Source organism: Microcebus murinus, chromosome 16, assembly GCF_040939455.1.
Source record: "Microcebus murinus isolate Inina chromosome 16, M.murinus_Inina_mat1.0, whole genome shotgun sequence".
Classification (NCBI taxonomy): Eukaryota; Metazoa; Chordata; class Mammalia; order Primates; family Cheirogaleidae; genus Microcebus; species Microcebus murinus.
In genome coordinates this window covers 62,782,427-62,797,344 of record NC_134119.1, presented here as the reverse complement: position 1 = coordinate 62,797,344, position 14,918 = coordinate 62,782,427, and the positions used below count along the sequence as shown (strand labels likewise).

At 53.3% G+C, this 14,918-nt stretch overlaps 1 protein-coding gene across 2 annotated transcripts in view; it reads left to right on the top strand.

The window, feature by feature from the left end:
- Positions 1 to 12,118, top strand: part of GRIK5 (glutamate ionotropic receptor kainate type subunit 5) — a 57,268-nt gene extending 45,150 nt beyond the window's left edge. Inside the window, exons 16-21 of one of the 2 annotated variants that reach the window (XM_075993120.1) lie at positions 4,062 to 4,227; positions 5,347 to 5,572; positions 7,268 to 7,396; positions 7,497 to 7,618; positions 10,403 to 10,480; positions 10,842 to 12,118. In XM_075993120.1, coding sequence (XP_075849235.1) covers positions 4,062 to 4,227; positions 5,347 to 5,572; positions 7,268 to 7,396; positions 7,497 to 7,618; positions 10,403 to 10,480; positions 10,842 to 11,270 — 1,150 coding nt within the window. In that variant the 3' untranslated portion in view covers positions 11,271 to 12,118. The remainder of the gene's footprint in view (positions 1 to 4,061; positions 4,228 to 5,346; positions 5,573 to 7,267; positions 7,397 to 7,496; positions 7,619 to 10,402; positions 10,481 to 10,841) is intronic. The other variant, XM_020283299.2, reaches the window with a different exon arrangement.
- Positions 12,119 to 14,918: the final 2,800 nt, after the last annotated feature.

The following is a 14,918-nucleotide window of genomic DNA, read 5'->3' as shown; positions in this document are numbered from 1 at the left end:
GGTCCCACAGCCAGACCGGTAGGTGCCTCTTCTCTCCGGTCAGTCTCGTGTCACCAACACGATGAGAGTGAACACTTCCATAACACCTACTGTGTGCCAGATTAACTCACTTACTCATTACAAACCCTGTGAGGAAGGGCCTACAATTGTACTTACTTGACAGGTGAGGAAATTGGAGTACAAGTCCAAGGTCACACAGCTAGGCGGTGATGGAGCCAGGATTGGGGGCTTTCCCAGAGAGCTTTCTATTATTGATTTCTAACTTAGTTTCATTGTGGTCAGAGAACATTCTCTGTAGGACTTTAATCCTTTTAAATTTACTGAGACTTGCTTTATGGCTCAGCATATGGTCTGTCCTGGTAAATGTTCTGTGTGTACTTGCATTGAATATATATTCAGCTGTTGGTGGGTGCAGTGTTCTAAAGTGTCAATTAGAGCCAATAGGTTGATAGTGTTACTCAAGTCTTCTGTATCCTTACTGATTTTCTGTCTGCTTGTCCTATCAATTATTGAGAGGGAGTTTTGAAATCTCAGCCTGTAATTGTGGAGAAATTATGTCTATTTCTCTTTCAGTTCTATCAGTTTTTGCTTCATGAATTTTGAAGCTCTGTAATTAGGTGCATAAATGTTTAGAATTGTTAATGTCCTCTTGATGAATTGACATATAATGTCTCTCATTCTTGGTAACATTTCTTGTTCTGAAGTTAACTTTATTTCATATTAATATAGGCAATCCAGCTTTCTGATACTTAAGTGGTTTTACATTTTGTTTCTTACAAACAGCATATACTTAGTCCTTGAAGCAGGGGTTGGCAACTTTTTCTCTACTGTGCCAGATAGTAAATATTTTTAAAATGTTTTATTGGTATATAATAGTTGTACATATTTGGGGGATACATGTGATATTTTGATACCTGTACACAATGGGTAATGATCAGGGTAATTGGAATATCCATCACCTCAAACATGTATCTTTTCTTTGTGTTGGGAACATTATAATTCTTCTCTTCTAAGTAAATATTTTTTAATGTCCCCCCAAAATTCATAGTAAATATTTTTTACTTTGATGGCCATATGGTCTTTGTGCCAACTAATCAACTCTGCCATTGTAGTATGAAAGCAGCTGTAGGTATAATATGTAAATGAATTAGTATAGCTATGTTCCCATAAAACTTTATTTATAGATACTAACATTGAAATTTGAAGTTTATATAAGCCATGTGTCATGAAATACTCTTCTTTTGATGTCTTTGTAACCATTTAAAAATGTCAAAAACATTCTTAGCCTGTAGGCTGTACAAAAATAGACGGCAGGCTGGATTTGGCTTGTGAACCATAGTTTGGCAACCCAAGTATAGACTATTTATCTTTAATGTAATTATTGATGTGGTTGGGCTTTAGTTTACCATCCTGCTATTTGTCCCAGCTGTTCTTTCTTCCTCTTTCCCTCTTTTCCTACCACCTTTTGGGTTTATTGGCATTTTTAGGATTCTGTTTATCTCTACAATTGACTTTATAACTATATTTCTTTATTTTTCTTAGTTGTTGCTCTTGGCTTACAATATACATCTTTATTACAAAATACTTTCAAGTAACATTACATTAATACCACTTCACATAAGATATAAGACCCTGAAAATAGTATATGTTCATTTCACTCTCCCTTCTTTTGAGCTATTATTATACATATTACTTCTATATATCTTATGAACCCCACAATATATGAGACTTTTGTGTGTGTTTGCTTTAAACAGGTAAATATAGTGACATTTTTAAATGAGGAATGTGTCTTTTATATTCACCCATATACCTACCCTTTCTGGTGTTTTTCATTCCTTCTTGTACATCCCCATGTCCATCTAGTATTATTTTCCTTTTACATGAAGAACTTCGTTTAGCATTTCTCAAAGTGCAGGTCTTTTGGCAGTTAATTCTTCCAGCTTTATTTGTATGAAAGATGTGTCAGTGTGTCTTCTTTGATGGATATTTTTGCTGGATATGGAATTCTAGGTTGACAGTTTTGTTTTTATTTTTCTTTTGTGCTTGTCCTTGGGCTTGTACACTCTCTTATTCTGAAGTTAACTTTATTTGATATTAATATAGGCAATCCAGAAGTCTCCTGTCACTGTTATCTTTGCTTCTCTCTATATCATAAATTTTTCCCCCTTCTAGCTGCTTTTAAGATTTTTCTCTTTATCACTGGTTTTCAGCAAAGGATTATAATATGCCTTAGTGTGTTTATGAATATGTGTTTATCTTTCTTGGGGCTTATCAAGTGTCTGGGATCTGCAAGTTTACAGTTTTCATCAAATTTGAAAAATTTTTTGCTATTACTTGTTCAGATATTTTGTTACCCTTTTCTTTCCTCTCTTTGTGAGACTCCAGTCACATATATGAGGCCATTTGATACTATTCCTCAGGTCACTGAGGGTCTTTGCTAATTTTCAGTCATTTTTTCCCTCTCTGTGCTTTGTTTTAGGTATGTTCCATTGCTGTCTTCAAATTCCCTGATCCTAGGCTGGGCACAGTGGCTCACGCCTGTAATGCTAGCACTTTGGGAGGCCAAGACAAGAGGATCATTTTAGGCCAGGAGTTTGAGACCAGCCTGAGCAAGAGTGAGACCCCATCTCTACAAAAAATAGAAAAATTAGCCAAGTGTGGTGGCACACACCTGTAGTTCCTGCCACTAAGGAGGCTGAGGCAGGAGGATCATTTGAGCCCAGGAGTTTGAGGGTACAGTAAGCTGTGATGATGCCACTATGCTCTAGACTGGGTGACAGAGCAGGATCTAGTCTCAAAAAAAAAAAAAAGAATTCCCTGATCTTTTCTGCTACAGGGTCTAATCTGCATAAGCCCTTCCAGTAAAATTTTCCTTTCAGATGTTTGTATGTCATTCTCTAGAAGTTCCATTTACTTCTTTTTTATATCTTCCATTTCTCTCATTATGCTCATGTTTTTCTTTATATCCTTGAGCCTTCTGAATATATTTACAATAGCTGTTTTAATGTCCTTGTCTGCTAGTGCCATCATCTCCATCAATTCTGAGTTTGTTTCAATTGAGTGATTTTTGTCTTGGTCGGTCTGGGTCACATTATGCTCTATCTTTTGCATATCTGGTCATTCTTTTTATTAGATGATAGACATTGTGAATTTTTTATTATTTACATTGTTGAATGTGTTTCTTTAAAGAGTCTTAGACTTTTTTAGTCAGGCCGTTAGTTACTTGTGAATTATTCTGATCCTTCCAGGCCTGTTTTTAAGCTCTTCTAGAGCAGATCTAGCATTTCCTTTATTCTAGGGCTAACTTAACCCTATTTCTAACATATTGCACTTTTAGGCCTCTACTTAAAGTCTCATGTATTCAGTGAGATCTCTCTACTTTGGCTGGAGGGAGCTCAAAAGATTCCCAGCCATGTGTGAACCTAAGAATTGTTCTCTTCTTGAAAGTTTTTCTTTCCGGCCCCATGGAGTTTCACCCCCTGCATGTACAGATTGATATTCAGCCAAAGACTCCAGGGCACCCAGATTTCTGAACCTTCTCCCTGTGCAGCCCCTCCTCTCAAGCACTCTTCCCCACAAATTCCAGCCATCTGGGCCCCCTGATCTCTGCTTTCTATCTGCAACTCTGCAGGATTGCTGGGCTGTCTGGGATTCCCTTCCTGGTGCCTCAGTCTGTAAATTAAATCCAGCCAGACGGCCAGGACAATGATAAGACTCACTTTGTTTCTCTTCTCTGGGATCACGGTCCTGTGATACCTGTTGTCCTATGTCTTTAAATAGTTTCCTGTATTCTGTCCAATTTTCTAGCTGCTTGCAGTAGGTGGGTATTTCCAGACCGTCTTTCTCTCTTATACCTGGAAGTGGAAGACTCTAGATGCAACATTTAAATCCAGGGAGTCCGGCTCCAGAGTCCACACTCCTGACCTCTCCACTAGTCAGCAGTCGTGGAGCCTTCTGGATGCCAGGGGTCACTTGTGGGGGGACCACCAATGGGGTACATGGGCACTGGGCAGGACAGCAGGGGTGGCTCCAGCCTGCAGCTCACCCCTCCCACCCCTTAGGTGGGCCTTCACCTTGATCATCATCTCCTCCTACACGGCCAACCTGGCCGCCTTCCTCACCGTGCAGCGCATGGAGGTGCCCGTGGAGTCGGCCGATGACCTGGCGGATCAGACCAACATTGAGTACGGCACCATCCACGCCGGCTCCACCATGACCTTCTTCCAGGTGGGCCACCCAGAACCTCCCAGGCTTGGTGTTGAGATCCCTGCTACGCCCAACAGCTCAGGGTGGGGCTGGGCAGGGCCTCCTGGGTCCAGGGGACTATCGATGACAGTCTGGCAGGCTGAGGAGCAGAAAACACACTTGCAAGGGAACTGGACTTCTACCAGGGAACGGGGACAAAGAGGTAGATATGGGATCTAATGTCAAATCAGAGCCATCCAGGTCACGGGGGGGTCAAAGAGACTGCTGGAAGGGTCAGGCCCAGGAAAATGGGCAGCAGATAGAAGGGAAGGTTCTTTAAGGTGAAAGGAGCTTGATTCTGTGTTTTTTGGGGTGGTGGGAAGGAAATGAAAGGAAAGCAAACCCGGTGAGGAGGTTCAGGAGGCAGAGGCCTCACCTGCCAGGACGGGACACTTAGACTGGACCCCGTATATGGGGAGCATTTAGAGCTGGAAGTTCCCTCCGTGGCCCGGTTGTGGGTAGACATACTTGTTGTATGTCTTTAAATAGTTTCCTATATTCTGTCCAATTTTCTAGCTGCTTGCAGTAGGTGGGTATTTCCAGACTGTCTTTCTCTCTTATACCTGGAAGTGGAAGACTCTAGATGCAACATTTAAACCCAGGGAGTCCGACTCCAGAGTCCACACTCCTAACCTCTCCACTAGTCAGCAGTCGTGGAGCCTTCTGGATGCAGGGGTCACTTGTGGGGGGACCACCAATGGGGTGCATGGCCACTGGGCAGGACAGTAGGTAGACAGCCAGAGACGGGCAGGGCCCACTGGCTGAAGGGTTAAGGATTGCGGGGAAGGAAACTCCAAGGGCTCCCAGGTGGGTGGTGGGTATCACCCAGGTGAGAAACTAGAGGAGCAGATCTGGGCAGGGCTGTGGGACCTCTAGGAAAGATAGTGGCTTCCTCGCTGGACTGGTGGCTGTGGGGATGACTTGGACCTGGCCATGGCCAGTTTGTCTGTTCTGTCTCCTCTGTCTTTAGCTCTTTCTGTGTTCCTCTCATCTCCTCGCTCTCTCTCGGATTGAGGGACTTCCTGGAGGATAGGGGACAGGGCTCGGGGAAAGGCAGGGGATGGAAAGGCCTCACCTTTTCCTTGTGTTCCCTGTGCCCAGAATTCTCGGTACCAGACATACCAGCGCATGTGGAACTACATGCAGTCAAAGCAGCCCAGTGTGTTTGTCAAGAGCACGGAAGAGGGCATTGCCCGCGTCCTCAACTCCCGCTACGCCTTTCTGCTTGAGTCCACTATGAATGAGTACCACCGGCGCCTCAACTGCAACCTCACGCAGATCGGGGGCCTCCTCGACACCAAGGGCTACGGCATCGGCATGCCGCTGGGTATAGCATATGGCAGGGCCCTGGACACCCCCAAACCAAAATGTGTGAGCAGGCCTAGGGCCAGGACAGGCCCTCCCTGAGGCAGGCTGGGTGTGTTTTGTTGTGGCTTCCTGGCTGTATGGCCTTGGGCAGGTGACACCACCATCCTGAACCTCTGCTCCATCAACCTGCAAAACTGGGCCTAGGAACAATGAGTTCTAACCCTGCAGGGACACTGGGAGAATCCAGTGACACTCTGTGGGCAATTCAGAACATGTGGGCCATGAAGTGGCCGCCTTCCCCCCCACTGGCCAGAGGGCCCCTCGAGGGTGAGGAGCTGGTTATATTTGTGTCATATTCTCTGCACCAAACCCTCAGCCTGGCTCAGAGCAGGTGCTGAGAACATGCTTGTTGGATGGCTGGCTGGCTGGAAGGATCTGCTAGGGAGACTTGGGTGTGCCTATTTCCCCTTCAGGACATACTTTCCTAGGGCTCAGTGTGGAAACCCACTATGGATTTATCACCAAATTTTGGCATTTTGGCTTTTAAAATCATCAATATGCTGGTGATGCCTGTATTAGTTATGTATTACTGCACAGAAAATCTTAGCAGCCTTGTAGGAGTGAGGGCTGTGCCAGGGAAGCAGTGTAGCCTGGCGCTTTGGGGACAGGCTCTGGAGTCACACTAACCTGGATCCAAATTCCAGTCCCTCCCTAACTCAGTGTGCGACCTTACCTAAGAGTATCACGTTCCTCACTCAGAAGTGCTTATCTCAGATGGTAATAACTGCCTCCCAGGATCACTGGGAGACTGAATAAGCTCAGGGTCCGGCACACAGTAGGGGTGATAAGATTATGAATATTAATCATGTCCACTTGCCATATCCCTAGTTCCTGGCATGTGGTAGATGCTTAAGAAGTACCTTAGTGACTGAAGAAGTGAGTACAGAATAGGGTGTGAGGGGTGTGGGGGTCTAGGATGGTCCGAGGGTGGGGAGGAGAGAGGTGGCCCAGAGGAGACGGTGCATGGGGATTCACACGTGGTGGGCCTGTCTGGCACCCTGCCACGTGCAGCCCCCTCACTGGCTGCCAGGATTCCAGGGTGGGGCAGCCACCAAGTCCCCACCCTTCTGATTTCTGCCAGGGGTGGCAGACGACAAGCAGGTCATAAACATGTAGCTATATAACTTGATGTCAGGCAGTGACAACTGCTCTGAAGTAAATTAAGGGGAAGAAATTGATGGGAGTGGGGTGATTGGTGCCATTTTAAAGAGTCAGAGAAGACCCTCAAGGAGCCAGCCTATGGGCAGAGACCTGAATGGAGTGAGATCAGAAACATTCCAGGCAGAGACAAGGGTCCTATGGTGGGATTGTGCTTGGTGGGTTCAGGGGGCAGCCAGGAGGCTGCAGCTGAGAGCGGGGGGTTGAGTGGGAGGCATCCGAGAGTGGCAGGCCATGAGTGCAGGGTCGTGAAGGCTGAGGGAGGACCTTGTGCCGGCTTCAGCGGGAGGCCACTGGAGGGCTCTAGGCATAGGAGATGCTTATGACTGTTCCTAAAACGGTCTCCCTGGCTGTTGTGCTGAGACGAGACTGGGTGGGGGGAGAAGACCCTGGGCACGTGACAGAGAAGGCCATGGTGAGGGGTAGCTTGGGTGGAGCAGGCAGTTCTCCAGGTCCCCGAGGAAGGCCAATCCACCCCGCCGTGTGCCCGGCGCAGGCTCCCCGTTCCGGGACGAGATCACGCTGGCCATCCTGCAGCTCCAGGAGAACAACCGGCTGGAGATCCTGAAGCGCAAGTGGTGGGAGGGCGGCCGGTGCCCCAAGGAGGAGGACCACCGAGCTAAAGGTCAGCTGCCCCCGCGTGCGGCGCGCCTCTCCCTGGGCTCCCTTGAGGTCCCTGCGCCCACACAGCCCCGACCCCGTGGCTCTCCCCCCTCCCCACCCAGGTCTGGGCATGGAGAACATTGGCGGCATTTTTGTCGTGCTCATCTGTGGCCTCATCATCGCTGTCTTTGTGGCGGTCATGGAGTTCATATGGTCCACGCGGCGGTCAGCGGAGTCTGAGGAGGTGAGGAGTGGGCCAAGGGCGGGGTGGGCGGGAAGTGCGAAAACGGGCTGGGCCCAAAAGCTGGTGGCATTGGGAGCCTGAGGGTGGTGGACTGGAGAAGGGGGAGGAGGGGTCGGAGGCGAGAGAGCAGACAGGGCCAGAGAGTCCAGGCAGGAGAGGAGGGAAGCAGGCACAGGAAGCCAGGAAGGGGTGCGGGAGGCGAGGGAGTGGGATATGGGGAGCCACAGGGGCAGCGAGGCCAGAAGGAATGAGAGAAACAAGGGGAGAAACAGGCGATGAGAAAGCCGCTGGTGCGACTGGAAAAGGACGCAGCCTTGCTGGCTGGGGTCTCACGCTGTATGTGCCCAGGGGCTGCAACACCCCTACGTTTCTAGAGCATTCTTGCTGCCACGCCCCTGGGCTGCTAGTTCCCAATTCCCTCTCTCTGCCAACCTCCTGCCTCTCCCCCCCTGCTCACTTCCTGTGGCTGTCCTTCTATCTACTCCCCAGCCGGCTCAGCGTCCGGCCCAGTGTCCAGCCGCCTGCTGCGGTCCCCACTTGTCCGGGCTCCTCTGAAGGAGCCTCCGTGCTGCCAGCAGAGGTGCCCTCCCCCTGGCGGCCTCCTCTCTTACCTTCCCAAGGACGTCCCTCCAGCAAGTCTTTCCTCCCGCATCATCAGCTGTCTTCTCTTCACTGGAGCCCAGCCATAGGCAGGCAGCTGTGCTGTCATTTCTGCCTTGGAAGGAAACCCTCTCTTGACCTCTCCTCTCCTCCCAGCCACCACCTGATTTTCCCCTGCCGTTCACGGCCTTGGAAGGGCTGTGTCTCCCTGCTGCTTCCAGCCTCTTCGCTCCCATTCACTTTTGGCCTGCTCCAGTCCAGCTTCTGTCCCCACTACTCCACTGAAGCCACTCTTGTCACCAGTGCCCTCCACGTCTAAAATCCAATGCCCGAGCCTTAGGCCTTGTCTACGTGAGGCAGCAGTGGGCTTCAGCACAGCTAATCCCTCTCTCTCCCCAAAACCCACGCCTCATTTTCCTCCTCCTTCTCTGGCCTGCCTTCCTAGGCACCATCATCGGGCTCCTCTTCCTGCCCTGTCTCTGCGTGTTGGGGGCTCTGGAGCTTGGTCCTTGGACAGCCTTTCTACTCTGTCTTTCTCCACTCGGTGACTCCAGCAGCCAATTGGCTTTTAAGACCATGTCTGTGCTGGTGACTCTTGTACTCATCATCTGTTGCTACTGTAACAAGTTACCTTAACAGCTTAAAACAGTCCCTTCAGTCAGGCAACTGTCAGTTCTGTGGCCGGGGAGCCTGGGGGCATAGGCTGCTGGGTGGCTCTGGCTGCCCCAGTCCCTGGTGAGGTCACAGTCATGTTGTTGGCCGGGGGCTGCTGTGGTCTGAAGGCTGGACCAGGGCTGGAGGGTCCACTTCCAGGGTTGCTTACTGTCTCAAATGTCCCCATGGGATTTTAAGTTATAGAAGTGTCTGAATGCCAACATTAAAAGATTTGGTAGATTCGGGTTTGGTAACGGGTGGACGGTTGGGGGTATAGACTCAGGATTGGCTGGTTTACCTAGGATAGGCATCCAAGCCTTTTGTTATTTCTCAGAATGGGCTAGTTCTGGGAGGGGCAGTCTGTCCCCAGTCTGCAAGACTTTTAAGATGTCAAAATATCCCAAGACAGAGGAGGAGGAGGAGGAGGGACCAGGTAAAAGAAAGAAAGAAAGAAAGAAAATACCCCAAGACAGAAAATAAAAACCATGGTGAATACACTCACATCGCAGTTGGCGGGAGGCCTCAGTTCCTCAGACAAGGACCTTTCCGTGGGACTGCTTGAGTGTCCTCACACCCTGGCAGCTGATGTCCCCCAGAGTAAGAGACCCAAGAAAGCAAGGCAGAAGCCAAATGGCAGTGTCCGAGCCGTGTTCTGTTGGTCACACAGGCCAGCCCTGCTAGTGTCAGGGTGGGATCTTGGAGGATGCCTACCTTGATCCCAGATGCTTGTGTCCCGAAGCCGGGGCTTGTGAGGTCAGCTCCATGCTCGGCCTCCCCACGTGCCTGTCCGGAGGTATGTGCAAAACTTGCAGCTCCCAGCTCCTGCCCACCTGCAAGGCAGTGCCATCCTGCTGGTTGCTCGGGCCACAGTATGTGGTGTTATCCTTCCCTACTTCTCTTTCATGCTCCATATCTGATCTCCCAGCAAATCCTGCTGCCCCACCTTCAAAATGTAAACAGAATCCAACCACCTCTCACGTCTCTCTGGTCTAGCCTCCACTGTCTCCTGCCTCGGTTACTGTGGCTCTTCCTCCCTGCTCTTGCCCTTGGCCTCCCTGCAGTCTGTGGTCAACTGTGATTCCATGAAGACACAACAGGCCTCTGCTTAAAACTCTCCAGTGGCTCCCATCTGACTCAGAATAAAAGCCAAAGTCCTTCCCGTGGCCTTCAGGCCTCACCCATGCTGGCCTCCACTGCTTCTCTGACCTCATCGCCTCCCTCGCTCTCATTCCAACTGCCCTGACCTGCCGGGGCGTCCTCAGAGCTGCTCCCACCCTGGCACCTTGGTCTTGCTGTGTCTGCCCAGCCACTCTCCTCCTGGGCGCCACATGACCCCCCCCCATCGCTACTTAAGAGTCCTCCTCTCAGTGAGGTCCTCCTTGACTGTCCTGTCTCAAAATTCAGCGTCACTCCCCACCTCTCTTCCCTATTTTATTTTTGTCCAAAGTGCTCACGGCCATCTAACATACTACACACATTTACATATTTGTTATTTTCTGTCTCTGCACACTTGAATATAACCTCCACGAGGGCTGGGACTTCTGTGTGTTTTGTACTCTGCTGTATCCCCAGTGCCCAGAACCATGCCTGGCACACAGTAGGCTCTCGGTAAATATGCCTTGCGATACTGACTGCATGACTCAGGGGCGGAGCATGGGAACTGGCTAGGACCAGAGGCAACAGGAGCCTAGGTAGGAGGTGACGGGCAGATTCAGAATGAGCCCGAGGGAGAACGGAGACGTGGGAGAGAAGTGGGGAGAGACAGGAGTGGAGAGGTGGAGGCGACAGAAGACACAGGGAAAAGACTGCGGAAGAGGAGTGGGAAGTGAGCAGAGGGAGAAGGAAGAGGAGAGGAGGAGGAGTGGGGTGTGGAGCGAAGCTGGGGCGGGGAGGGGAAGGAGGCTGCAGGAGCCGGGGGAGCCGGGGGAGCCAGGAGAGCGCCCGGACGGTGACTGCCCCGCGCCCCCAGGTGTCGGTGTGCCAGGAGATGCTGCAGGAGCTGCGCCACGCCGTGTCTTGCCGCAAGACGTCGCGTTCCCGCCGGCGCCGGCGCCCGGGCGGCCCGAGCCGAGCCCTGCTGTCGCTGCGCGCCGTCCGCGAGATGCGCCTCAGCAACGGCAAGCTGTACTCGGCCGGCGCGGGCGGGGATGCGGGCGGCGCGCACGGGGGCCCGCAGCGCCTCCTGGACGACCCGGGGCCGCCCGGCGGGGCCCGGCCCGCCGCCCCGACCCCCTGCACCCACGTGCGCGTCTGCCAGGAGTGCCGGCGCATCCAGGCGCTGCGGGCCTCGGGGGCCGGCGCGCCCCCGCGTGGCCTGGGCGCCCCCGCCGAGGCCACCAGCCCGCCGAGGCCGCGGCCCGGCCCTGCCGGTCCCCGCGAGCTTGCAGAGCACGAGTGACCACGGGCGGGGCCGGGCGGGCGCCCGGACTGACCGCAGGGACAGGGCCCGCCCCGGGCCCCGGCCGCCCCCGCTTCCCCAGCGGGCGGGGTACAGGACTTGCGCGCCGGCGCCGGGGACGCCGCGATTTTGCCTTCGGTTCCCTTCGAAGTCCGAGCCCCGGCTCGGGAGCCTGTCTGCGCCCCCTAGTGGACTCGCGAGAGGGTGCTGCGGACGCCCGCCCTCCGCCCCCCGCTGCGGGCAAGAGGAGCGCAGGCACCGAGGACTCCGGGGGGCAGGGACTCCAGGACTCCGGGGGGCCGGGGACTACGGGGCCATTTCCGGAAGCGGACAGAAGTCTGCGTAGAGGACCCCATCCTGGGACTGCTCAGGCCCCCCAAGACTTGACACAGTCCTCCATGCTTCTGGAGGTGGGGAGGGCTTCTGGACAGATGGGTGTCTCCTGGTGCCCCTACATTCTTCTCTTTCTCTCTTTTTTTGGGGGAGAAACCTCGGAATTTCTATGAGATCCCCCCCCCGGGGAGGGGGTCAGTTGGGCCCTCTTCCCTTCCCGTGCCACATCTCAGCCCCTGTTGGAATAAAAAAAGAACAAAACCCCAAAACTGGGAAAACCGGTTCTTGTTTCCTGGGGGTGTGAGGACATTGGAGGCTTGGGTCCCTAGGGTGTCTGCTGAGAAGCGCAGCCTCCATGGTCACGTCCACACTGTCCACCCTCCGCCCTACCCACAGCCGGCAGGTCAGCCCAGGTCCCAGTAGCTGGCCACTCTCCACTCCTCCTCTCTGAGGACAGAGGAAGGCTGCGACAGAGGCCCAGAGACAGATGGAGAGAGATGCAGGGATCTGGAGAGGCGGAGACACCGGAAGCGGAGACACAGAAAGACAGAAACCAGATGGGGCTGCGGGTGGGGAGTGCCAGCGTGCTGTTCTGTGCGGGGGCCTGGGGTGGCCCCCATGGTGGCGAACGTGTCTGGGTCAGGGCAACTCGTGGACTTTGTGATCATTTGAGTACATGTGTGAGGCCATCTTGAACTGTCCCTAACTGTGACCCTGTGTTTCTGCTGCAAATGTAGCTCCGGGCCCCAGGAGAGGAAGTGAGGAATCCCAGTTGGGGTGGGGGGAGAGGCTGGAGGGCTGCAGGCAGGGAGAAGGGTGGGTCTACCTCTGTCCCTCCCTCCCCCCGCCCCACTGGAGGTTTCTGTGGAGACTGCAGCTGAGAAAGGACAAGTGAAGGTCACACAGGAAGAGCCAAAACGAGCCGAGTAGAAAGGGCAGAGGTGGAGGGGTGAGGAGAGACAGGGATGGGGAGAGAGAGAGTTAGGGGCAAAGGGGGTGAGACAGGGAGAGATGCTGTGATTATCTGAGAGAAGTAGAGGGCGGGGCAGAGGGGAAGCAGGGAGGGAAAGAGACATGGGGAGCTGGGGTGAGAGACAGGAAGCCATAAACAACTTCCAGCCACAAACGGCGCCTGGAAAGGCCGAGAGTGGTGAGCAAAGCCAGAGGAGACCCGAGACAACAGGGCGAGGCCGCCCGCCCCTGGCCGCGGCGCGCGGGAGCTGTCCGTTCAGCACCAGCCGGCGCGGCGGCCGGGCCTCCCCTCCAGGGCCCAGCTGCCTATGGCTGCCCTCGGCAGGCGGGCCACACCCCCGACACCCTCCTACGCGCAGTACCCCCTGGTCTCTACCCGGCCCCTTCGTGTCTTGGACACTTGCTGCCCGTGTGCCCTCCAGGGGCAGGTGTGAGGGCCAGCACCAGCCTCTCACCGGTCTCAGCGCCTCTGTCATCTCCACATCTCTTTCACAGTCTCTGTCAATGTCTCTGCCCTTGGGCCGGCTTCCGATTCTGCCTGTGGAGGTGACTAAACTATGACTGCAGATGTTTCTGGTCTCTCACTTTCTCTGTCCCAACACAGAGGCTAGTCTCCTCTGGGATCTCTCCCCCATTGCACAACCCCCCTCCCCACCAAGTTTCTGCTCAGTCTCTCCCCAGTATTATTATTATTATTATTATTTTTTGAGACAGAATCTCACTCTGTGGCCCCTGCTAGAGTGCAGTGGTGTCATCACAGCTCACTGCAACCTCCAACGCCTGGGCTCAAGTGATCCTCCTGCCTCAGCCTCCTGAGTAGCTGGGACTATATAGGTGTGTACCACCATGCTGGGCTAATTTTTCTATTTTTGTAGAAACAGGGTCTCACTCTTGCTCAGGCTGGTCTTGAACTCCTAACTTCAAGTGATTCTCCCGCCTCAGCCTCCCAGAGTGTTAGGATTACAGGCATGAGCCACTGCACCCGGCCTCTCTCCTCAATCTTTCTCTCTGCATCTCCCTAGTTTGCCAAACCTGTCTCTGCCTGGCTGTCTGAGTCCTTGTGTCTCTCTGTCACCTTCACAAGTACTTCTGTTGCTCTGTCTCCCTCGATCTGTTTTCTTGTCTCTGTCTTTGCCAATATCTCTGTCTTTTTCAGTCTGTCTGTCTGTATCTGCCTGTCTCTGGTTTTGGACTGTGTGTCTGTTTCTGTTATTCCTCTTCCCCCATCTCTCATGATGAGCTCCCCTGTCCCCCTCCATCCCTATGACCTTCCTGAGTCTTTCCTCCTCACCCCCACCTCTGCAGAGCCTCGCTGGGAGCATAATGCACAGTCATCAGTCTCGCCTGGCTTGTGTGGGAGGAAGGAGTGCATGAGGGGGGACATGAGCCTGTGTCTGAGGTGGGATGTGTACGGCCTGAGGCCTCCCCCAGCCCAGCTGGAGAGCAGGAGAGACAGCCCAGAAGCTCCTGGAAACCAGACTTCCCCCACCTCCCCAGGCTTCTCTGTCTCCCAATCCTATCCTCCGTGGCCCAGGCCCATACCTTCAGGCCAAGGTGTCAGGAGAGGGAAGGGATGATGTGTTGACAAGCTCTCCCTCCCCCAGGAAGGGGGTGGAACTGGGAAGGGGGCATCTGGGGGCGATGCACCTGGGTTAAAAGATGTGGCTCCTCCCCCTTTCCCAGTCTCCGTGGCAACGGCCTAGTCTGCAGGCCCAGCCTCCTCTGCTGCAGAGTCAGCCTCCTTGTTACCATGGCAACACTGGACCGAGGGAGGGATGAGGATGGGTCAGAGTACAGGATTGGGATGAGGCTCCTGGTTCTGGGAGAAGCCCTTGTACCTCCTACTGTGTGGGGGGCATTGTCCATGCCCACCTCTCTGTGGCTCTGAATCTCTGTCTCTGTCTCTGTGTCTCTTACTCTGGCCTTCAGCCTTTCACACTTGTCCCTGACCAGGTCCTTAACCTTCAGCCCCACCCCCATGCGCCAAGCTCCCTCCCTCTCCTTGCCTGTGTCCCCCACATCTCCACTCCCATATATGGGGAGGAGCCCACATTCTGAGAAAGCTGCAAGGTCAGGTGCTCTCTGTCTCCCTGTCTCTCTCCTCCTGCAATCGCCAGGGAGAGTCTGGGGTGTTCCTCATGGAGCAAAGTGGGGCTGGGGCGGGCGCGGGAGGCCCTGGCCCCGAGGGCCCCAGTGGAGTGGCTGATGGGTGTGGTGTGTAGGTGGCAGGCCTGGGGTGTGGGTGCTGGCCGTGCAGCTGCGTGTGTGCGTACACATACTGCAATGGGGGTGTGTGGTGTGAGCGTGAGGGTGTGCTTGGAGTTGCCACAAAAGTGTCTGTGA